Source organism: Nilaparvata lugens, chromosome 1 (assembly GCF_014356525.2).
Source record: "Nilaparvata lugens isolate BPH chromosome 1, ASM1435652v1, whole genome shotgun sequence".
In the NCBI taxonomy this organism is placed as follows: Eukaryota; Metazoa; Arthropoda; class Insecta; order Hemiptera; family Delphacidae; genus Nilaparvata; species Nilaparvata lugens.
Genome location: NC_052504.1, coordinates 99,453,615 through 99,479,934, shown reverse-complemented (window position 1 = coordinate 99,479,934; position 26,320 = coordinate 99,453,615). Strand labels below are relative to the sequence as shown.

Genomic DNA, 26,320 nt, shown 5'->3' with positions numbered 1-26,320 from the left:
TGTGTTTTTAAATTATGACACTCAGACCAGTCGACTCTAGTCTCCGCGACCTCACGACTGTGAGACTGAGTCGAGCGTCGACTTGACATGTTGATCGAGCCTCGACTTCAATTTCAATTTCAATTTATTTATTCACACACACACACCCACACACACACACACACATAAGATACATCAATATGAAATAAAAATTAATTATATCAATAAAAAAGCATTACAGTATAAAATAAATAACATAAATATGAGAACACATTACAATATTAGAAGGCAATTTATACATTTTATGTGGTGAAGAAGGGTAGAGAATCAAAAGTTCTACCAACTATGGCTATCCATGTCATAGGAAGGCTTTTGATCCTTTGAATTTTTGGAAAGAGATGTGATAGAGCACAAGTAGGGGAAGTGAGCGCACTAATCAGAAAAGTTCTCTGTTAACTTATTATAGTTCTCAAAGGTAGAAGAAGTAGTTAATTTTGATCCAAGCATTGATATCTGTTTTTACTTTTTTTGTTATCTTGGCACAGCTAATAATTTGTTCAGGAATTTTATTTATAATTTTAGTGCTAAATATATGAGTTGTCTTCTAATATTTTCAATGTTAGTATTATAGATTAGGTACTTATTTGTGGTGGGTCTTAAATTGTATTGATTATTGATAGTATTTTAGTGCAAATGAAATTATTTTTATATTTAAATATATACTTCACTACATTCATTACATACAACTGTCTAACTGTCAACACATTAAACTCTTCAAAAGTCAGGTTGTTTGGGAAAAGTCTAGGATTATTTAAGATTGTTTTAAAGATTGATTTTTGAATTATGAAAAGCTGTTCCAAGTGGGAATTATAACAGCCCCCATACTGAAATACCATACTGAATTATGGACTGTACCAGTGCAAAGTATACCATTTTAAGATGACTTGAGTTTAGAATTTTTTTTGCTTCGTAGAATTTATAAGAAAGATATCTGATTCTTTTGCATAAAAATTTGATATGGATGTCCCACTTCAAATATTCATCTATTATGACGCCTAGATATTTTGTGCTTGTTACTCTTTTTATTATGGGACAAGTGCGGTTATTGAAGTTCATGTTGCAGTTTGAATGTAGTCTCAGATTCATATTTTCGTCGGGTTTACCAGTTGTATTAAGTGCAAAGGTGATGTAATTGGTTTTATCAATGTTCAAGCTCAAAGTGTTTTTGTCTAACCATTTTTTAATGAGAAAACAATTCTGTTCTGCAATTTCATGAGCCTCGATCCACGATTTTCCATAGAAAACAGCTGAAGTGTCATCTGCGAATGATATAGTTGTTGAGTTTTTTAGTTTCAGGCTCAGTAAATCATTCACATAAATAATAAAAAGGATTGGTGAAAGTACAGTTCCCTGAGGCAACCCGTAAGAGGTCATTTTAGAGGTATCAGTACATCCATTTATTGTTAAAGACTGTGTTCTATCTCTCAAATAGCTTTTAATTAATTCTAGAAAAATTCCCCTGAAGCCATATTTCTCCAGTTTATTGTAAAGGGAGTAATGTGGAAGAGTATCAAAAGCTTTTTTGATATCCAAGAAAACCGCTATAGATTTGTAATTGGAATTCAGGTTTTGTGAAACAGTATTAGCAAATTTAATTAATGCATCTTCCGTACTCTTCTCAGCCTGAAACCCAAATTGATTTTCATTTATTATTTTATGTTTGCTCAAAAACAGGACTAATCTCTTCTTTATAATCTTTTCCATAATTTTTGCCAGATTACTGATAAGACTGATTGGCCTGTAATTGCCAGGATTTGATGGATCTCCTTGCTTGAAGAGAGGTTTTATTTTGGCTTTTTTGAAGTGTTTGGGGAAGTAGCCTTGCTCAAAACATTTATTAAAAATCGTGGCTAGTGGTTGTGAAATAGTGTGGCCTATTTGCTTGAGCACTATGTTATTGAGATTATCCATTACTGGGGCGCAATTATTCTTCAGCTCTTTTATTGTCTCTTCAATTTCTTTAGAATCTGTTGGTCTCATGAAGAAAGAATTCAGTAGAGGTGTTTCGGTTATATCGTTGTTGTGATCAAAGTTGGGAGAATTCGCTAGTTCATTGTTCAAAGCTATAGCCAGTCTTTCACCAACATTGGTAAAAAAGTCAATCAGCCTCTTGGCCTCAACTCTGATCCTGTTACACTCCTTTTTTCCTTCCCCGATTACCTCATTAATACTCCTCCAAAGCTTTGAACTATTGTTTTGACATTGCTCCATTTTAACTTTATAATATTTCTCCTTCGCTTCACTTATGAGCCTATTCAATGTGTTCCGATAAATTCTGTATTCATTTATTGAATCAGCATTTGCAGGACCTTTCCTTATTCTATCATGCATTCTAATTGATCTTATTATTCCTTGCGTTATCCAAGGCTTCAAAGGGCGATTTCGGCGAGGAATGTTCATCTCAGTTTTGACTGAATTAATAATACCATTTAACCGTTCCACAAACTTTTCAACAAGTATATCTATATCTTCATTTCCAAAAATTGTATTCCAGTTTTCTTTTTCCAATTTTTCAGCAAGAAGTCTGTAGTAGTATGCATATTTCTATTAGAAGTGGTTTCAGGATTCCGTTCATTACTCAAATGTAATAGAACCGAATAATGATCCGTTATTGTTGTCTTGAAGATGTTCCCAAATTAAATGCACGACTTGAGTTGATAGAAGTCGAGAAGAGACTGCGACTCTAGTCTCTTCTCGACGCAGCATGTGTTTTCAAATGGTCGACTCTAGTCTCCGCGACCTCACGACTGTGAGACTGAGTCGAGCGTCGACTCGACATGTTGATCGAGCCTCGACTTGAGTTGCGTAATACCGTGCATTTTTAATGAAAGTGAGGTTATTTTCTATGAGAGTGATGTTCTATCATTTCGGATAATACAATAATAGGAGTTAGATAAGACAATATATTAATAAATATTATTATAAAATTTGTTACATGCAAATTAGTGACGAATTAGATCTCATATCTTTAATAATGTGGGGTTAGAAATGGAGTAGCATGGAACTGAAGTAGTGTCAATGAGCAAGAAAGTCGTAAGGTCGAGAGACTGGAGTATCCTCGACTGGAGTCCTACGATTCCAGTCGAAGTAGTGTGAGTTGAGCCGTATTCCACGTTTAAATTAAATTTCGAAAAACTAGAAAATTGAATACAATATAAAATAAGGAGAAAATATTGTAAAGTTTCAATTATTTAGGAATGTTCCATTTCGTCAAGGAAAAACGTTTCCAATTACAGAAATGATAAAATAAAGATTATCTTAAAAATCTGGTGTGGCGCACTCACACAACTTTCCTTGCCGTTATGAAAATTGATCACCTGACGCTAGTGTTCCCGCGCATCTCAAGTCTACTATTCAAAGATTTGAGCCAGCTGGTGACAGGGGAATAACGGAGACACACATGAGGTCTGCTATCTCTTCATAGTGAATGATTTAATAGAATCAACAATAATTTGCAATTGAATAATCACATTTTCTCGAATTTAAACCTTTTTTCAATTTTAGGTAAAAATGTTACTGAACATTAATTGTAGAGATGTTCATGCTCAATCTACTCCACTTGATTTTTTTTGTTTAAATTGTATCTGAAGCCTGATAATTGGGAATCTAAAATCGATCTTTGCATTGATGGGGCGGAGCTCCCGAAATTTTTACAGATATGGGACTTGTGGCAGTTGATAGAGCTTATCGATGACTATTTTAGGTATGAATTTGATCAGAATCGTTGGAGCCGTTTCCGAGAAAATCACGAAAGCCCCTGTTTTTGACAACATTTTTATCATTTTAGCCGCCATCTTGAATTGCATTTGATCGAAATTGTTTGTGTCGGTTCCTTATAGTGAAAGGACCTTAAGTTCCAAATTTCAAGTCATTCCGTTAATTGGGAGATGAGATATCGTGTACACAGACGCACATACACTCATACACAAACACACACACACACACATACAGACCAATACCCAAAAACCACTTTTTTGGACTCAGGGGACCTTGAAACGTATAGAAATTTGGGTACCTTAATTTTTTTCGGAAAGCAATACTTTCCTTACCTATTGTAATAGGGCAAGGAAAGTAAAAACTACGACTACACCCCATTTCGGAAAGTCAATTTTCTGACTCCAGCTGTTTAAAGTCTAGAACTTAGCTAAATCTCGAGCTCGGAAACTGGCCCTAAGAATAATATCAACATATTTTCATATTTCAACACATAACTTTCCTTCCATCCAATGTGATCATACCCTAATAATTTATTGAAAGAATCAGTGTACCTCACTCAGTAGTGCCAACAGCTTTTCATGAGCAGTTACAGGGTTGCCACCTTGCCCATGCTCCAGACACAGCTTCAGTGCCGTCCAGTTATTGAAAACAATTCCAACAGCTGTTTCGAATTTTTCTTCCGTAGTTTTTGCTGACTCCATTGTGTTCGGACTCTTTACACTCCAATAGGAGATGTCGTTTTCTCAGGATGCTTTTTTGTATACAATATCTGTAACACAGAGAAAATGAATTACAAGGGAGAAAGATATTGGGCGATATGAATAAAGTTGAGCATTTGCTTATACTTCTAAAATATGGAGCATTTGCTTCATTTTCTATGAATAAACGTGAGCAAAACCTTTTGCTCATGCTCATCAAAAAAATAGTTTGAGCATTTGCTCAAAAGTAAAAGCTTATACTCAAAATTTTATGAATAAACTAGAGCATTTGCTCAACTTTTAAAGAAAATGCTTCAAAAGAGGTGAGTCTAGTCTAGAGCAGCTTATCACCTTTTGCTCATAGTAAAAATGGCTTAACTAATTCGTGTGAGGAAGAGGAAACTATACCAGATACGATCACAACCAATAGTTGAGAACTATAAAACTCAATTCATAGATAGAAAACAGAGCTGACGCCGCAAACACAAGCGGTGTCTCCCTACTTGCATATTTAGCTATAAAAACAAAGTAAGGCCACTAAGGCGAATCAGCTGATGAAAACCCTTTAAAATACGTGAGCATTTGCTCCAGAGTTCAAGAGCATAAGGTACCGGTAAGAGTATAAGGTAAAGCTTATTCATATAAAAATGATCAAATGCTTATGCTTCTACCCAATGCTCATAAGCAAAACCTTATGCTCCATGCTCTTGTTCATGAGCATTTGCTCTTGTTTTATTCATATGGGCCATTGTAACTTGAACCCAAAGCTACATGTGACATACTGGTATCAGCTATCCTCTATATTAGGCAGTGACAAGATAGAGAATCGGCAACACCGTTCTCCTATTTTTCTTCACTGCTATTATAACATAGACCTCATTATAATTGGCTCAATTCTCTTGATAATAAAAACATATTCATTTGATAACAAACTTCATAGTGAGGCCCACGTTATAATGGCAGTGTTTGATTAACATTGGTGTTGGTATCATTGTCTATCATTCAACAAAGCAGATAGCGCTGTCCTTTTCCACCTATGTAACGTTGCCAGATCGTTTTTCAACAATAAGAATAAGACTATTTTATTTTTCCATGAACAATTACATGATTGCATGAGACATAGTCGTGATAGTTATAGTAATCAACTAAATTTTAATACACTTTTTTATGTATTTAAACACAACATGCAGTCAATTATTAAGTAATTAATTAAAAAATTTTACTTTCGATCAACAAACACTGTTTGTTGAAAATGACCGCTAGACTGGTACTTCAGTCAATAAGTAAAAGTTTTCAATTACTTACTTAATAATTGTCTGCATGTCGTGTTTAATACATAAAAAAGTGTGTTAATACAAAGCAGCTCGGAATGGATCAAAAAACCATCACCTTTACATTTTAATATATTTACATACAATATAAGACATAATAAAAACAAACTATACATTTTTAAAAGTCATAATACATTTAAATAATCACTTCTCATAGTACTCTTTCAAGCTGTGAAAGGGATTTTTGACTAGAAAATTGTGAAGTGCATCTTTAAACTTCAAAAACGGAAACTTTCTCTATATAGAAATATACAGAATATTTAATCCCGAACTATGAAAGTTTATTGACCGAGCGAAGTGAGGTCCAAGATTCAAGTCGACGGTTTGGCATTTCTCTTAATGTTTATATGTTGCGCATTTACGGTGAAACGCGTTAATAGATTTTCATGAAATTTGACAGGTATGTTCCTTTTTTAATTGCGCATCGACATATATACAAGGTTTTTGGGAATTTTTCATTTCAAGGATACGGTTATATAAAAGGAAAAAAGATCCTCCTTCATACGCCAATATCAGAGTAAAAATCCCACTATAGAATTATTCATCATAAATCAGCTGACAAGTGATTACACAGATGTGTGGAGAAGCCAGTCTATTGCTGTATTTCCATAAGGTCTATAGTTTCAATTATGTACTTGTGGATGAGAATACTGCGTGAGGTCTACTGTTCACAGAACTACTAGTTATTAAAACATTAATTAAAAACAGGGAGTAAAGAGCAAAAGCCGCCGGCGATGGGGGTAGGCGAGCAATAAAATTTCTTCTTGACAAATAAAATATAATTGATCATTTTGAACAAGAGTGAACAGTTAATATTTCATAAGATGAAGTGGTATCAGCTGTATTCTATAGAACAGTCAATTCATTACATTATTACACAAAAATGTGTAGCCTAATATTCACAGAAGAAGAAGGCAGTGACAAGGCAGAGAATCCGCAACACTGTTCTCCTATCTTTCTTCACTCTCTTTCATTATAACAAGGACATTATTACAACGCACTTTCACGTCCATACAAGGCTATAGTGAGGTCCACGTTATAATGGCAGCGTTTGATTGGAAATTGTATTGCTATCCTTGTCTATCATTCAACAAAGCTGATAGCGCTATCTCTTTCTTGCTTTGCTGTTGCCAGATCGTTTTTTAACAATGTAGAAATCTCTGTTCTATTTAGAGTACAGACAACCCCCTGAGTCTTGGTCTCTTTCAATTTTAGCTTGTTATTGGAGAACCACTTCTGTCTCAGAAAAGAGCTTTTGTGCTTTGAAGTTGACATAGCCTATATATTTTTAAGATATAGGAAGGTTTATTCTATGCTATAATCATAGAAAAGAAGCCTGATAGCCTATTTACAAGCTTTTTTGATCAAACAAATCTGTGAGATGAAAGTAACTAGGTACTATTATTTATTTTGTTCAATTACTTACATTTTTTCAACATCAGTTGTTATTATGAAGATTCATATAGCTGGAAGAAATGCCTGATTTCTATTATACCTGAAATAACTTATTTTTATGATAGAGAAATTTATAGAATAAAATAAAACATTATAGAATGATTGACAACAGAAACACGTTTCTAACCTCAAAATTGCAGACTGCAATATTATAATAATAATAATTTCAAAGGGAATCTTTGCAAAACATCAATCCTTAATACGCATGCGTAACTAACGTTTTCGTTTATTCAGTTCTATTCTCTATAATAACTGTTACCACAGAGAAGGTGATTCCTTCACTGAGGAAGAAAACTTTCTTTTTTTGTTGTGCTACTTTTGGTGGTGCCGGAATTCTGACGATTCTCTTTCTCTCCTTGTCCTTTCAACTCTCTTTCTTCTCCTTTATCACATCGTAGATCGTACACGTCATCACTATGGGCAGGATCCTGTTTCAGAATTCAGTTTCAGTTCAGTAAACAACCAACAGCAGCATACTGGAGCCAAGCGTTCTTGCTAACAAAGGAGAATTTCGGCTACATTTTGATTTTGGTTTCCAGTATTTTTTGTTATAACAACGTTTTCAATACGTTAAAATCATGGAATCTATTGTAAGTATCTTTTATTATTCATGTGAGAACTTTTTGTTGTTCTTAGGATAGGTAAGCTAACATAATTATTTTCTAAGCATCAATACGAACTAGGCCACCTACTTGAATAGGTAAGGCTACTCGAGATACCAGACAGATTGTAAGTTGAAAGTAGATCCAACTAATTGTAATATCATCCCAATTTCATGTTGAGCACAGGCAAAATAGTTGTAAATTTATGTCAAATTTAGTTGGAATTTGATAGGATATGGACTAACCTGTGGCTGGTCGCTAATGGTTGGACATGTTCATTTTAATTCCTCCTACATCCATTACCAGTTAACTGGATAGATGGCTTAAAAAAACAAGATGGCAGGTCAAAACCATATATTGTCCTTGCGTGTGCATCAAAATACTCATTGAGTAGAATGGGTTTCTCTTCAGCCAGATCTCAACTCTGTTTTAAAGCAATACACTTACTGCAGGTTCTTCACACTGTAACAAGTATAGTGAGATCCATGTTATAATGGCAGTGTTTGATTAGCAATGGTATTGCTATCCTAGTCTATCATTCAACAAAGCGGATACCGCTATAATATCTTTCTCGCTTTGCTCTGTTGCCAGATCGTCTTTTAAAAATGTAGGATTAATAATTAACAAAATATTCCATCTTAATTATGAAAATTCATCCAAATCTCCCCCTTTTGTAGCATGCACATGGTGATCAGCCCTCAGCACATGACTGCCCTCTGAGTTCATAACATGCAGCTGACTATAGAGAGGTTCACATTATTATGGCAGGGGAGAAAGTTAGGAAAACAATGTTGCCGATACTCTGTCTTGTCAATGCCTTCTATAGACGTTAGCTGACACAGGTTTATTGATGTAATATTAACTGTTCATTCTCGTTTAATAAAATCAACTAACTTATATTTTATTAAGCAAGAAATTATTATTTTTCAATAGTTTCATAATGGATTCTTATAATTAAAATGAAATATTTTGTTAATTATTAATTCTACATTGTTGAATGACGATCTGGCAACAGAGCAAAAGCGAGAAAGAGATAGCGCTATCTGATTTGTCGAATGCTAGACAAGGTTAGCAATAACATTGCTAATCAAACACTGCCATTATAACTTGGACCTCACTAATACTATAGGCTACTTACTTTAATAGGTAATATTATCTAACTTTTGTAGTATCTCAAGGCTACTTGACATACGGTACCAGACAGAATGTAAGTTGAAAAGTGATCAAAATTGAAATATCCAAATTTTATGTTGGACTCAGCCAAAATAGTCGTAAATATGTCATAGTTTATAAGCTACGGTATAGCTACGGTAAGCTAACGAGATACGGTACCAGATAGAATGTAAGTTGAAAAGTGATCAAAATTGATAAAATCCAAATTGTGTTGGACTCAGCCAAAATAGTCGTAAATATGTCATAGTTAATTGGAATTTGATAACATATGGGCAAACCTGGCTGGTCACTAATGGTAGGACATGATTGTTTCTCCTCTACACGCAGATGTACCAGTAGGCCTATAGTCTTTGTGGGGGTATTCCACACATTTTTCTAAAAATTATTGTAATTTTATTTCGTATTGTATTATTCATTTTCTGTAATAAAAAAAATATAATTTCTGGAATGTATGTTTATCATGCACACACATTTTCATCATCCATGTTTTGTCGGGTCGTCGCCAACCTGTCTCCCCGACAACTATAAGCTCCTCGCAATTTTGATTACAGGCTTCAGCAAATCCCCTGGCAAAATATACCATTGCCTTCAACTAGTCTCCCGACAGCTAATTCCCTACTGGTAGCTAATAAGAATAATTACCACAATATCAACTTCTCAACTACACAAAAAGGGTGTATATTTATTCATTGAATTATCTATACCTATTACGAAATTATGCAATGCATAAAACTTCATTGTTTTAATTGTATTAATTGTTATAGTATTCTAATTTGTAATGTAATTGTTTTTGATGAATAAATTTGAATATATTTTCAGGTATCAGCCACCCCTGTACAAGTGGAGGAATCAATCTCAAACGAAGGAGTCAACTTGATGGAAAATGAATGCAAAGACAAGGAACGACCATCTAACAAAGGTTGGTTGATCTATGGCAAACATTCCGCTCTTCAATTGAATATTACAAACTATAGTGAGGTCCACGTTATAATGGCAATGGAGAAAGATAGGAGAACAGTGATGCCGATTCTCTGCCTTGCCACTGCCTTAGCGGATACCGGTATATCTGATGTAATATCAACTGTTCACTCTTGTTGAAAATAATCGATTATTTATATTTTAATCGTCTGGAAATATACTTTTCAATGATTGATAAATAAATATTCATAATTGAGATGATATATTTTGTTAATTAATTATATTTCTGAATTGTTGAAAACAATCTGGCAAATTTGCGTGCTAGAAAATGTTGCTGTGGATGGGTTTCAATTTCAATAATTTTGGACTTTTAAGGTTTTTTATTAGGCCTTGTTCTAGTTGTTTTATTCAAAAGTTATATTGCCCTAAAGTGCAACAATAAAAACATTTTATAAAACCAAAAACACCTTTTTAATTTTTTTAAAGTATCGTTTTTCAATATGCTGCCAGGTTAGAGAGTTGAAAATTTCCCAGAATATTTTTACAACCTACTTTGTAAACTGTGCAAAAGTTCGGTGCATGAATGGACACGTAATATAAAATCAAACGTGTAAACCTCTTTGTGGGACACCCGGTACACACTCGTTCACGACAGTAATCGACTTGAAATACCAGTGAAATTTGGGAGACAAACAGCCTATAACATGGGATATCCTCTTATACTATCTTCTCTTTTTAGTATCATTTTTCACACTTTTATGTGAAATTTTCTCTCTAATATTTGCAATGTCAAGTAGTATGAACGTTTTGTTAATGTTTCAGAGATAACTCCACCCACTGCCTATGTCAAACTGTATCGCATTGGAGTGCTGGATAGAATTGCCAGAACCCTTCACCAAAAGCAGCGCTCTGATGACGATTATAATGATGTTGATAATGATTATGTAAGTGTTTTTCCAAATAATAATAGATATAGACCTTGATGGTATATTTTAATGTTCCATTATATTGGGTGGAATTAATGAACTCCTGTTATCTGGCTCAGTCAGACTGGCTGGGTTATTTTGGAAACCAAAATCTACCAATGAAGAATGAAATATCCAAAGTGGGTGGGTACTGAACATTAAAAAAAATTAAGAATAAATTATTCAACAAATAATATTCAGAAACTATGTTTTAGAATAAATTTATTCAATACAATCTCTTTTAGTTCGATTCTCCAGCCAATCAATGAAAAATAACAATAATTACGAACTAGTCAAGGTTCTATTAATCCAAAATTGACTTTGAAAAACCAAACCAAATTTTGATTTCCAGATGAGAGAAGAAAACATATTTGTTGAAGTGTGCAATGAAAAGTTTCAATTGGAAAATGTTATGCATCTCATATTGTACAAAGATATTGTACCTGTATAAAGTGAGGTCAACATAATTTCTGAATTCAAAATTTCCAGCTCATATATATTTTTGGGCAGTACTTTGAACTTTAACTTTCCTCATAGCATAAATTTGTGTTTTATTGGACGAGGTGAACATAACCTTAATTTTGACATTATTTTTCAACAAAATTTGGAATAAGAGACGTTTTGGACGTTGGTCTGTGTTTCTATCCAATTAAGTGAATTGTAATATCTAGAATAAATAAATAAATAAATAAACATTACCAGTGACCCCAGGGTTGGAGAGCTCGCTCATGAACTGTTGTATTGTGATCTATGAAATCAGCAACTTTCAATTATACAGAGTTGGTGAAAGTTATGAGAACAGCTAAATATTTTTTTCACAAGAATAATTTGTTAGTAGGTTTTATTGGGGATCCAATTTGAAATTGAAAATTTATCTGTCGCTTCAACAATTTTGTCCCTTATATCAATCCAAATTCATTTTTCAAATGAGAAGGTGGTCATGCGATACATGATTTCAATACAGAGTTCCAAGAGAAAATGATTGGCGAAAATCGCACATTAATATCTAAATCCATTAGTTTGTTAATGTAAAAGATGTAAATTATGTTGTATATAATTAACCAGCTAAAATAATATGTCAGCGTATGAAGCGCATCTGTGTGATAGCTTCCATATTATAGTCTCAATTGATGTTATGAATGAATATATGGAAAAACTGTTGTAACTGCAGGCAATGAATTCTACAGCTGACAAAATGACAAATCACAACAATTTTTTTCATGCACTTACAATGTTATTCTTATATCCTGAAAAAGGACGAAGGAGTGAGTAAATTTTGTTGTCCTACGAACTTGACCTGTAAAAAGGTTCGAAGAATACATGTTAAAAATTTGAAGATGATTGATCAATTCTTTCTAAAGTTATTGTAGAACATACAAGCAGACGGACTTTAGCCTTTAGTAAGTCAAAAGTATGAACTCGCTAACGCTCGTTCAATAATGGTAGTGGAGAACAGCGATGCCGATTATTTGCATTGCCACTGCCTTCTATAGAGAATAGCTGTTACCGGTATATTTGATTCAATATTAACTTACTGGTACTGTCCATTCTTGTTGAAAATAATCAGTTATATTTCGTCCATCAAGAAAATATATTTTTCAATTATTATTGAATGATAAATTCGTAGTTAAGATTGAATATTTTGTTAGTTATATTTCTAAATTGTCAAAAACCGATCTGGTAACGGTGTGATGCTAGACAAGGATAACAACACCAATGTTGATCAAATACATCCATTAAAATGTGGCCTCAATATAAGTATTGACATCTCTATATTTAATATCGATCATTCTTGGTTGGATCTCATTACAATATACAATTAGAATTATATATAATATGCATAATTGTAACACAATTAAAAAACTATATTACACTGAATTATTATAGATGTTATATTTAGTTGAATTGGAATGTGCTGATGAAAGTATTGAAGGACATAAAAATAGATTATAGAGATAGAAGGATCATCAGAGAGTTGTACAAGGATCAAACAGCATTATTGAGGATAGGTGAGCAGCAGAGAAAGGCTTCTATAAGGAGAGGAGTGCGACAGGGCTGTAGTTTGTCACCATTACTATTCAACATTTATATAGAGCAAGCTATTAATGAATGCAAGGAGTGCTGTAGTGGCATCAAGGTAAATGGAGTTCGGATTCAGATGCTTAGTTTCGCAGACGATATAGCTATAATAGCAGAGAATGAAATAAGTTTAGAAAGAGCTCTAACCACCTTGCATGAGATTCTACAAAATAAATATGATATGGAGATAAATAGGATGAAGACAGAAATAGTGGTCTGCTCAAAAGTCCCAGATATTGGGTCCATTAAATTAGATAATCACGCCCTGAAGCAAGTTGAAATGTTCAAATATCTTGGAAGCATTATATCAGAAGATGGAAAAGATAGACTGGATATAAAGCGCTGAATCAGAGAAGCCAAGGGTATGTTCATCAGTAAAAGGCAGCTTCTTTCCTCAAATAGTCTATCGTTGGAAATAAGAAAGAGACTAATAAAGAGTTGCATTTGGAGTATAGCTCTCTATGGGTCTGAAATGTGGACTATTGGTAAGGCTGAGGAAAAGATTCTAAATGCTTTTTTGTCATAGTCATTCAATTTCAGCTGTTTTACATCCATGAAATCAAGCCGGTAAACAGCTGATTGTAGAACAAATAAACATATGATTCTCATTACAGCATACTATACTGTAATAAAATCATATGTTTTCTTTACAGTCGAGTATGTTTCCTAGTTCCGAAATTGGAACAGCAAAACTGCCGCCTTTTAGCTCTCCAGGTGGATGTCTTGTCAACTACAATCAAGAAATTCCTGATTCGAAACTTGTAAACTAGGTTATGTTTATAGAATGCATGTAGTAATGTCAGCACAAGCAGTTGATGTTTTCTGTTTCTCAGTCATTCTTTTCTAGATTATTATGACAAAAAAAAGTGTAAGTTACTCGGATGTGAATGTCTTTTGCAGTGCTCGAATGAAATTCTAGTCTCAGCTAACGCCTCGACTAGAAACATCATTCTCGCCTGCAAAACGGCCCTTCCCGTCCTTGTGACTTAAGATACTATTGAAGTGTGGTGTTATTTTGAATGCTCAAAATAAAATGGACTGACAGAGTTACGAATGAGGAGGTATTCCAGAGGGTGGTGGAAAAGAGATCTCTTCTGAATTTTCTCAGGAAAAGACGACATTCTTGGATTGGACACATAATAAGACACAACGCATTCACGTCAAGCCCAGGTAGCACAGAAACGTTGAAATAACGTTAGAAACACGTAATACCTTAACGTTGAAAAGACGTTTAAATTCAACGTTGAAAACACGAGAAAATGTCCGCCGTTTCCACGTTATTTTCAACGTTGAATAATAGTTGAAAAAACATTGTAACAACCATTATTTTCAACTATAAATAGACGTTGAAAGCACGTCGTGACAACCATTATTTTCAACCATAAATAGACGTTGAAAGCACGTTGTGACAACCATTATTTTCAACTATAAATAGACGTTGAATTAGCCATACTTTTGAACCGGTACCTTATCAATTACATGGTAATATTTCTAAAATCATTTGAAAAGAGATGAAAATACGAAATCATATTTCCATTTATTTACATATGATTTCATGTAACAGAAATATTACCCTGCAATGCGGTACATTGGTAAGTTGACATTAAAAACACACAATAAAAACCATATTCATCTCTTTTCTGTATAGGGCTACTTTTTATAGAAATAGAAAGGAAAATAAAAATCTCAGTATCCTTTTTGAATTATTTAATCACTATTATTAATCATTATTTAAATGATTCAAAAAGGATACTGAGATTTTTATTTTTCTTTCTATTTCCATATTACTTCAATTTTGATCCACAAAAATAGTATGATGAAAGGTTGTTTAAAGAACTAAGATGGTTACAACCAAATTACCATGGTAATTTAATATACTCTGCCAAGCTCAAAAACATTTTATGTCTGTAAGAAACATAAATTAAAACTATTATTTCAAGAATTCAGCAGTTGTTTAAAAATCTTGAATTTTTAGTATGATAATTTTATCTGTGGTGAGCAAAAATAGCTCAATTCTTTCTAGGAAATAATATATATCTAAATTTTTACTTGACATTTATGCCAGGTTTAAACTATGCCAATTGGCAAAACAATAATAATTGTCAATTAGTTTTTATTTAGCTATGCCTAGGTGATGGTTCTAGAATTAAAAGATTCAATTGATACTTTACACCAGCTATAAATTTCAGAAGACAATATTATTATCTTGTCAATTGGCATCGTATAAACCCGCCTACATTTTAGTTTTCAGGTATGATGATAGTTTGTGATTCATGCAATAGAGAAACAAATATTCTATTACAGTGTTTCAATAGAAAGGGACTTTCAAAATAACTTTCCACTTTCATTTCATAATACTTTTTAATTACCGACGAAATTAGATTGTTTTTTCTCCACTGAAAATACTCTGCCGCATATTTTAGCCAATCCTTAATAGCGTCTTCAATTTGGGTCTCAATGCCCACAGTCGACCCACAAGATTTTTTGATAGAATCTGAAACATAAGGTAATATAAATTTTAATAAGAAATTCTATAATATGAAGGCAGATGAAATTTTGCCACTACATAGGAGTTATTATTTGATACAGATGTTGCATGGTTAAAAGGGAATTGCTTTTAACAACAAGTACAGAAATTTTTCTCAAGTGCACATCTAATAATGTTATACATTTGATATTTTGTTACACACATTGATATTTTGAATCACAAGGCGAGGTGATGACTGTTTTTTAGATAAAAATAGTCCATTACTATACAATAGTCAGATGAGAAAGTCACACCAGCTGTTCGTTCAAACATTCAAAAGAACTAAGAATAAAGTAAGAATATTGGGTTTCCAAATTTTATAGCATAGACGAATTTTAACTTGAAATACTCCTCTTTCATTAGGCCTATAGAAGTAAACAAATAAGGCTCTATATAAAAACGGTAGAAAATTTATTTTTTAATTTATGAGTAAAATTTAATAGTTACTGTAGGTACATACTTAGTTTTATGAAAAAACAGTTGTATCCCGATATTTCAACCATTTTTTATTGGCCTACTAAATTTTGTAAACCTAGACCAAAAGTTTAAAATCACAATGAAATTAATCAAAAATATCCTTGACATATATGGGTTGTAAACATGCATAAATTAATTGAAAATTTAATTTTAAAATGAACAAGTTTAAGCTAAATTTCGTCACCATGGAATGACGATATTTGGAAAATGTTAATATTTATGAGCTGAACTCCGGACACCCGTTTTCAATTTCTTGGATCACCGAGTTAATTACTGAACTTGTTAAAAGCAATCACTTTGATGTTAAGTGATTTATATTATATTAAGTTCAGTGTTATTATATTAAGTTCGATGGAATTTCTCAACACAAGCAGTCCTGTGACAAAAACAATACATAGATAGCATAATGAAAATATTTGTGCAGGAATCAAAGTAATAGTAATTTATTTGGAAGTTAAGTAGTAGGCTACATGTAAAATACTTAAAACCAAGCTTATTGTATTATATTAATTTTTAATAATTATATTAAATTAGAGCCCTCTAATTTAAAACATAATATAACTTACCTAACCCTAACCTCAAATGTAAACATAATTATGTTCAACACACAATATTTGTTTTGAAGTTTAGACAATAAATCACCAAACAATATCATTTTTAAATAAGAATAATAAATTAAATAAACTTACCAAGTCAAAGTTGAATAGGTAAACTCTTCTAAAAGAGTTCACAGCTTTCATCAATGTGATGAGAATTCAAACATGAAATGGCGTTGATCAGTCGATCGTCGTTGATAGATCTGTTTTTGTGTAAGGACTACTGTAGCGCTGTGAGTGGTGGAATTGGAAGCTCGTTTTCAACGTGTTTTCAACGATAGATCAACCGTTGAAATCAACGTTGCATTTAAAACGTTGAAAAATTCAACCGCTAACGGTTATTCAACCTCAACAACCAAATTTCAACGTTGGAAACACATAGGTGTGCTACCTGGGAGTATTCTAGAAGGTACAGTTGATGGACAAAGGGGTCGTGGCAGACCCCGGCTACAGTATCTAAGACAAATGATGAAGGATCTGGGTGCTATGAACTATATACAATGGAAGAGAGTAGCAATGGACAGATTTAGATGGAAGGCTGCCAACCAAACAAATGATTGAGCTGTAAGAAGAAGATATTCAGTTGAGTAAAATAATGATTCTTCATTATCGCCCAGATCAAAGCTCCGTCCCATTTTTTAATGTTAGAACAATTTTGTGACTTTGCAAGTGTGAATTACATCACTTGCTGATTGATATTTGAACCTTGTGATTTCAGGAACCATCATCATCTGATAGTGGAAGTGATTCGTCTGCAGAAGATGAGGAAGAAGGCATCAATGAAGAAATGGTAGGAGAGGAGAGGGTTAACTGCAAAACTACTTCTAAAAAGCTTCATCAATGTACATTCTGTGCAAAAAGCTTCTCTCAGACTTATTTGAATGTTCACATGCGTACACACACCAAAGAGAAGCCTTTTCAGTGTACAGAATGCACCAAAAGGTTCTCTCATTCTAATAGTTTGACAGTTCACATGCGTACACACACCAAAGAGAAGCCTTTTCAGTGTACAGTCTGCTGCAAAAGTTTCTCTGGCTGTAGTTATTTGACAGTTCACATGCGTACACACACCAAAGAGAAGCCTTACCAGTGTAAGGTCTGTACTAAAAGATTTTCCCAGTCTAGTAGTTTGACTTCTCATTCCCGTATTCACACCAAAGAGAAACCTCATCAGTGTACAGTCTGTACCAAAAGGTTCTGCACTTCTAGTGAATTGACTGTTCATATGCGTACCCACACAAAAGAGAAGCCTTTTCCATGTAAATTTTGTAATAAAAGCTTCTCTCAGTCTGGTAATTTAACTTCTCATTTGCGTATTCACACAAATGAGAAGCCTTTCTCGTGTACAATCTGTACAAAAAGATTCTCTCATCCAAGTGGTTTGACATCTCATTCTCGTACTCACACCAAAGAGAAGCCATTCCAGTGTACAGTCTGCACCAAACGGTTTGCTAAATCAGGTACATTGACAGTACATATGCGCACTCACACCAAAGAGAAGCCATTCCAGTGTACAGTCTGTACCAAAAGGTGCTGCACTTCTGGCGAACTGACTGTTCATATGCGCACTCACACCAAAGAGAAGCCATTCCAGTGTACAGTCTGTGGAAAAAGGTTCTCTCGGTCTGAACATTTGACAGTTCATTTGCGTACACACACCAAAGAGAAGCCTTATCAGTGTACAGTCTGTACAAAAAGGTTTTATACTTCTGGTGCCTTGACTGTTCATATGCGTACTCACACTAAAGAAAAGCCATTCCAATGTACAGTCTGCACTAAAAGGTTCTCTGTGTCTAGTGCCTTGACTGGTCATATGCGCACTCACACTAAAGAGAAGCCATTCCAGTGTACAGTCTGTACTAAAAGGTTCTCTTGGTCTAATCATTTGATACAGCATATGTGTATTCACACCAAAGAGAAGCCTTACCATTGTACAATCTGTACAAAAAGATTTTCTCATCCAAGTGGTTTGAGATCTCATTATCGTATTCACACCAGAGAGAAGCTTTATCAGTGTACAGTCTGTACCAAAAGATTCTCTCATTCATGTAATCTAAAACTTCATTTGCGTACTCACACTAAAGAGAAGCCATTCCAGTGTACAGTCTGTACCAAAAGATTCTCTCATTCATGTAATCTAAAACTTCATTTGCGTACTCACACTAAAGAGAAGCCATTCCAGTGTACAGTCTGTACCAAAAGGTTTTCAGTTTCTAGCTATTTGACTGTTCATATGCGAACCCACACCAAAGAGAAGCCATTCCAGTGTACAATCTGTGCGAAAAGATTTTCTCGATCAAGTCAGCTAACAATTCATCTGCGTACACACACCAAAGAGAAGCCATTCCAGTGTACAATCTGTGCAAAAAGATTTTCTCGATCAAGTCAGCTAACAATTCATCTGCGTACACACACCAAAGAGAAGCCATTCCAGTGTACAGTCTGCACCAAAAGGTTCTCTCATTCTAATAGTTTAACAGTTCATATGCGTACCCACACCAAAGAGAAGCCATTCCAGTGTACAGACTGTGCAAAAAGATTTTCTCAGTCAGGTCATCTAACACTTCATTTGCGTACACATACCAAAGAGAAGCCTTTTCCGTGTACGTTTTGTAATAAAAGCTTCTCTCAGTCAAGTCATCTAACACTTCATTTGCGTATTCACACCAATGAGAAGCCTTTCCCGTGTACAATCTGTACCAAAAGGTTCTCTCAGTCTGGTAATTTAACTTCTCATATGCGCACCCACACCAAAGAGTGAACAGTATGTAAAAAAAAAAACGTTTTCTCAGTGTGGAAAAATGAATCAACATAATATGCGTTGTCACACATCAGTTCAAAATGACTGCTTATCTTCTCTATTGGTGTGTTGCCTGTGTAATATCTTTCAATATTGTTCTTATTAAAAAACACTTAATTTTATTTGGTAGATTTCCATTGCAAAATAAGTTGACTGGATGTTCCATCCACAATAATTGTGAATTAATTCTTCAAATATCAATATGGTCTGTATAAAATAAGTTGTGACTTGAAAGAAATATCAATGTTGCCAAATTGTGCAAAATTTCAATCTTTTCATGCAAGCCCATATGACAGGATCTATTCAATTCGACAACACTGTCGATGCTGAGTTGTCAATATGAATATATCCAGTCATATGGGCTTGCATGAACAAATTGAAATTTCGCACAATTAGGAAACACGGATATTTTCTCCAAGCCTCAACTAATTTTATACAAGCTCTTGTATCATGTTATATTGTTCTTAACTGCATAATAGTGTATTCATAGATACTTAATGCGGCTCCCAGCTACATAATAGTTACATAAGGCGGCTCCCAACTACATATGGTAATAGTTTATTCAGAAATACATAAGCTTCCATTGTAAAATAAATAGACAAATAAATAAGGCAGCTCGCATATTTAAGGATTAAGCAACAATCAATATAAATAAATAAACATGATACATTGGTGCATTGTTTTCACATCTAGATAGTTCACCAGATCGTTCTTCAACAATGTAGAAATATATTTAATTAACAAAATACTAGATTTCAATCATTCAAATTTATTATTAAATTGAGAAATAATAAAGAAAGATCAGAAATGTGTTAGAAATACTCCTTGTAAATAAATCCTTTTATGGAGAAAAATTATATTCAAGGGATTTTGAAGTCAATAAAAAATAATGTATTCTAGTTTATGAATTAATGTATATTTGAGTCCAATTTTCTTTGGCTGCTTCATATTTTGTTATTTTTTTATAAATCTTTTTAACTTGTACTGTATTGTGTTTACTGGTCTATTATTGTAATGCTAATGAAGATATTTTATTCTACTCATATCTCTGTGTTCTCATTATGATGAATAACTTGTCACTTGTATATTATGAAATGGGAATGTAATATTATTTATATTAAATTTGAATATTTTGATCATTTCCAATGACCTTCTAGCTAGCCTATTGACTACCAGAGTAAAGCTCTGTCCCATCATTTAATGTTAAAACTACAGGGTGTTCAATTTAAAGCAGAACCCAACTTTTTATCCACTGTGTAGGTAAAAATTTATTGACAAACACTTGAATTGCGAAATTACAGCTGATGCTCTATTACAATCTAGGATATTAAGGAAGTTGATTTACTTTGTTACATTAATTTAGGTAGGCTACGTATTAACACTGTTGATTTTGTGGTTACTTGAAATAATGTTTTTCTTTTTGAATCTACAATATCATTGTATTAATCTGTAACAATCGAATGTTCATAAATATCTTGTATGTCTTTGAAACAGTAATTATTTGATTTTCATGTATTTTTAAATCTCGAAATAAATATTTTTTTTGAAATTTCAATAATCAATTATTTTTTGAAATCTTACTAGTCCATTAATCGGCATGGAACAATTGATGCTTCGATTAATCGAAGCTATCTGACATCGATTAAAAAATAATCGATTATTCCTTATAAACATCGATACCCATCCCTACTCTCAAGGTCAAGAAAAAATCAACATCCCGTAGGGACGTTCCGATACCGATGTTCTTTCGATACTTGGTATTGAAACGAGGGTATCGATATTAGTAAAGTATTGAAAGAAAAGTATCGATACCACAAGTATCGAATGAGTATGAAGTGATAGAATGTACGGTACTAACAATAGACATCTACTGCAGTGTATAATGCAATAATAATCAATGATTGTATATTTTTCGTCTGAGCAGACGTTCAGTTTTATCATAGGCCCTTACTACAATATCAAACACATTCTAATATCTAGGTCTACTATAAAAGAAATATTCATAATCTTTCAACTACTCATCTACTCATGATATTTGGAAAAATAGTATTACTGTAAGTTAATATAAAACATATTTCTCAAGTTTCAAACAGCAAAATTTCTAAATTTCTGAGTATTCCATGTTTCTGGCAAAGTTGACTCAGCATCAACCCATTTAAAATACTTTAATAACTGAAACACTAAATATTTGCATCAAATTGCAATTACTGACCGAGCGAAGTGAGGCCTAAGATTCAAGTCGACGGTTTTGCATTTCTCTTTATGTTCCGCATTTACAGCAATACATTTTCAGGAAATTTGACAGGTATGTTCCTTTTTGAATTTCGCGTCAACATAATATACATAAGGTTTTTTGAAATTTTGCATTTTAAGGATAATACAAAAGGAAAAGGAGGTTTCTGGCAAAGTTGACTCAGCATCAACCCATTTAAAATGCTTTAATAACTGAAACACTAAATATTTGCATCAAATTGCAATTACTGACCGAGCGAAGTGAGGTCTAAGATTCAAGTCGACGGTTTTGCATTTCTCTTTATGTTTATATTTATGTTCCACATTTACAGCAAAATGCAGCAATACATTTTCAGGAAATTTGACAGGTATGTTCCTTTTTGAGTTTCGCGTCAACATATATACATAAGGTTTTTTGAAATTTTGCATTTTAAGGATAATACAAAAGGAAAAGGAGTCTCCTTTGAACGCCAATATTAGCCTACCGTGAAAATCAAACTTTAGAATAATTCATCATAAATCAGCTGTCGGGTGGATTATAAATTGCATGCAATTTATATATCAATGCAACTTAGTAAAAAATCAGCTCTCTGGTGGACTTTCAATTGCAAGCGATGAGGCATGCAATTGATAACTGGAATAAGTAGCATTATTTTCCATCGCTTTTCCTCTGTTTTCAACTCGGTAAGCTTTTGATGACAGTAGCATGGTTGTTTATAACAAATTATATTGTCAATACAACAACCCAAACATTACCTAATTGATTACACATCGATATGCCGTCCAGTGGCGTATCCAGGGAGGGGGGGAAATGGGGATGTATCCCCATTTAAAAAATCTCTCACACACACACAACACATATACATTCAACTACCTCAGCACACACCCACTCTGGAACACCCATTCTCCTCCCTACTCGCCCCCCTCCCCCGAAATGGAACCTGAATTTTTTCGTGGCTGGATCAGACACAAAAATTAGCGTCTAATACCATATTTTTGTTATATTGTACTAATTAAGTCGAGAAATATATAAGGGATGAGAGAATAGCACTGCAATAACAATATTATAATAATTATAATGAGCTTTTTTCTTATAGACAGTGACTAAGTAGACAGTTTTCTTATAGGGAGTGGTCTAGTGCGTAGGGACTAGATAGCAAGGGCTATGGAAACTACAGATAGCACTTCAAAGTTAGATAAATTTTTACCATCTAGTATTATAAAGAAGTTCAATACAGCCCATATTGCTCTAGTTGATTATAGTTTATTCAGTTTCATGCATATGAATAGATGAATAATTATTTGCCAAAAAGACAAAATACAAAAACTTTACAAAAAATAAATAAGTACTGTATATGCTACTGCACTTAACTAAAATACATAAATGTTAATTTATTTAATTTTCAATAATATATTTTTAATAGCATTGCTAGCATAGACAATTAGTCTGTTCGCTAGCAATGAGTTGAGATTAGAAAATAATAATAATAATAATAATACAGTAATATTTTCAGAAAAATAAATAATGATGTTCTCACATTTTGCAACATTTAATATGGAGCTTTCATATTTATTTTCGAAACCCAGAACAACAGATGAGAAATTAAAAAAAAATACGGATTTCATCTTTATTATATTAGTTTTCTATGAATAATTTCATTTGAATTGCTAAATTTTCACAAAATAGAAACAATATTTTGAAAAAATGTTAGATTTAGCCCAGTCATCAATTAGAGTAATAAAGTTTTTATTTATTTTATGTGTTAACAAATTTCTAGGAATTTTATTTATGAGAATGTTGCAGTTGTGATCAAATTGCCTTCTGCTTACTGAGAGTTTGGAAAATCATATTATAAATTGATTTGTAATTAGTGGTCGAGTATTGTAGCTGAGTGCACGGGGTTGTGGTGAGTGTTTGGATTTATTAATAAATGGGATCAAGTTTTTAATATATTGTTGTCTGATCGTTAGGACGTTCATTTCTTGAAAAATGGCTCTACTGGGATAAATCCGAGGTTTACCCAAAGCTGCTCGGATCAAAAATTTCTGTAGAGTAAAAACTTTCTTCAAATGAGTACCTATCATATGCACCACCCCACACTTCCAAACAGTAGGTGATGAAAAGCACTCATGTGCATATGCTAAATAGATATTTCTAATAATGGCACACGGTTTGCTAACTGGTTTATTTTATAAGAAGTGTGAATCAGATACTTCAATTTATTACAGAGATATAGTGTATGTGCAGTCCATTTTAAATGATCATCCAACATAACACCAAGTTATTTTATTGTTTTTACTTTTTCTATTTCTGGACATGTGCAGTTGAAATTTTCATGACTTTCAGTACTGTGCAATTTCAGTTTTAGATTTGAGTTTGGTTGTCCAAAAGGGAGAGAAGGTGATAAACTTGGTTTTTTGTAGTAAAAAGTCAAAATATGGCTTTTTAACCAAGTATGAATTGAATTTAGTCCCGTGTTGGCTGATTTAAAAACGTCATCCCAATTTCTATCATGGAACAGCAAGGCTGTGTCGTCAGCAAATGAAATACCTAATGTTACAGTTTGTAGGCCTACTTATATCCTTAAACAAAGCTCCAGCAGTTTCTTCTAGAGAGAACCCCCCAAACATTTCACAGTTATGATGACCGGGGTAGTTTCTACCAGGGACAGGAGAGACACATTCCTCTAATATTTGAAAAAAAGGTTTTATCAACCACCCCCCCCCCAAAGTGAAAGTCTAGTAAATTAAAAAAAATTGTTAATCAAGTTGAAACTAAGCCTATAAAGTTGGTTGAAATATTGCTTTATTGGAGCCAAAATTTAAGCATTCTATAGCTTGTTATCAGAATAATAATGAGTAGGCCTACAAAATCACTATTTTTTTAAACAATTGAATGACAAATAAAATTCTACTCCATTCCATTCAATTTGTTATTTAATCAAAAACCAATAGGCCTATGAAATTTTCAAGGGAAAATCGAAATAATAAGTGGCCTACTGATCACCAAAAAAACTTGAATAAAATGTTTGTTTTCAAGTGGAAATTGTGTAAAATCACACCAAATTAAAGGTATATATTTTCAAAATATTCCGGGGGGGGGATTCACGGACCCCCTTTGGTGGGGGTATTCCATACCCCCCAAACCCCCCAAAGTTTAAGTGCTTTTTACTCCAATGTTATAATAACCCCCCGAAATTTTTTTCTGGTTACGCCACTGATGCCATCAGCAAGCACTGCCTTAATGATTTGGAGATTATTCAAAATAAGTTATTGAGGTATCTTTATTTCAAAAAGTACCAGATTAAAAACCAGAAGATCCATTAGAGCAGTGGTTCTCAAACTTTTTACCTCAAGCCCCCCCCCTGCATAATTCAGCTATAAATAAGCCCTACATGTATAAGCATAGACTACCTACTATATATGTTGTACTTATACGTATACGTACGTATATATCTACATACTTTACACTCAATATTTATTTAGTTGAGTTTTGCACATTCTATACATAACCCAATGTTGCAATAGTTTCAATCATAATAAAACAACAAATTCTTTACAAACAATAAATTGTAATTTATTCAGGTACTACTGCTACTATAGTACATAGTTGTAATTTCGTTTCTCACTAACCAATCTTTGCGCCCCCCCTGATCATTCATCGTGCCCCACACTTTGAGAACCACTGCATTAGAGCATTTATGTTATATGAAATATTCTAAATAATGATAATATCATTATATTCATGCCAGATTTCATCAATTTGTAAAATTTCCATGTGCCATGGAATAGGTAAAACTATCAATCAGACAATGGATATAAGCAGATCTCAAACATGTGAGGCAAGGCAATGGTTCAACAATCACAGGCTGAAATTGAATGAAGACAAAACCCAGGTATTATAGTCTGTACAAAGAAAAATGATATTAGACTTACAGACAATGCCCCAGTGAAATTACTTGGTTTCTGGATTGACAGCAAATTATGTTGGAGTGATCACTTAAGTAATGTCTGCATTAAGCTGTTACTCACTAGGGTTACTCACTTGCTGCTTAATTGAGGAACATTGTCTCTGCAAACTACCTGCTTATACAGTATATCACGCATTGCTTCACACACATGTCACATATGGCCTCCTAATGTGGGGACACACTCCATATTGCAAGGATGTGCTACTGATCCAAAAAAGAGCTCTGAGAATAATGACGTTCTCCAATTATTTGGAACATTGCAGGCCGCTGTTCAGAAAGCTTCAAATAATGACTGTTTACAGCCAATATATTTTCGTTGCATTGATGCATGTGAGGAAGAATAATGAACAAATGAAAAGGAGAAATGAGGTCCACAACTACAATACACGGTCAGCAGGGAACCTGGAAATTCCACGAACTCGATTGACAAGCAATCAGAGGAGCTTCCAGATAGCAGCATTGAAGATCTTCAACAAACTTCCGATGTTCAGGAGATTCGAGAAAGCCCTGAAAACCCAACTTCTTGAGCGGCCCTTGTACTCGCTCAATGAACTGGACAAAGAGACACTTTTTACCCGGCTGGGTACACGACTATGACGCGGTCTATCTGGCACCCCCAGTCAACGACCCAGACATCAAGTATCAAGTAAGTATCAAAGGACAGGCCTATGACTTAATATGCTATTTCAAATACCGTTGGTCTGAACCGCTCACCATTTCTTCCCTATCCAAATAGAACA

General features: G+C 33.6%; 2 protein-coding genes across 26 annotated transcripts in view; one reads left to right on the top strand and one right to left on the bottom strand.

The window, feature by feature from the left end:
* The window catches only part of LOC111054275 (zinc finger protein 2 homolog), a 217,774-nt gene that overhangs the window by 137,640 nt on the left and 53,814 nt on the right, over positions 1–26,320 (bottom strand). The gene's annotated exons all lie outside the window — the stretch shown is intronic.
* LOC111043770 (gastrula zinc finger protein XlCGF57.1-like) overlaps positions 7,676–26,320 on the top strand; it is a 62,594-nt gene continuing 43,949 nt past the window's right edge. Inside the window, exons 1-5 of one of the 3 annotated variants that reach the window (XM_039419799.1) lie at positions 7,677–7,830; positions 9,835–9,934; positions 10,756–10,877; positions 17,296–18,385; positions 19,058–19,358. In XM_039419799.1, coding sequence (XP_039275733.1) covers positions 7,819–7,830; positions 9,835–9,934; positions 10,756–10,877; positions 17,296–18,385; positions 19,058–19,338 — 1,605 coding nt within the window. In that variant the 5' untranslated portion in view covers positions 7,677–7,818 and the 3' untranslated portion in view covers positions 19,339–19,358. Of the gene's footprint in view, positions 7,831–9,834; positions 9,935–10,755; positions 10,878–17,295; positions 19,359–26,320 lie in introns of those variants that run through there. The other 2 variants (XM_039419793.1, XM_039419795.1) reach the window with 2 other exon arrangements.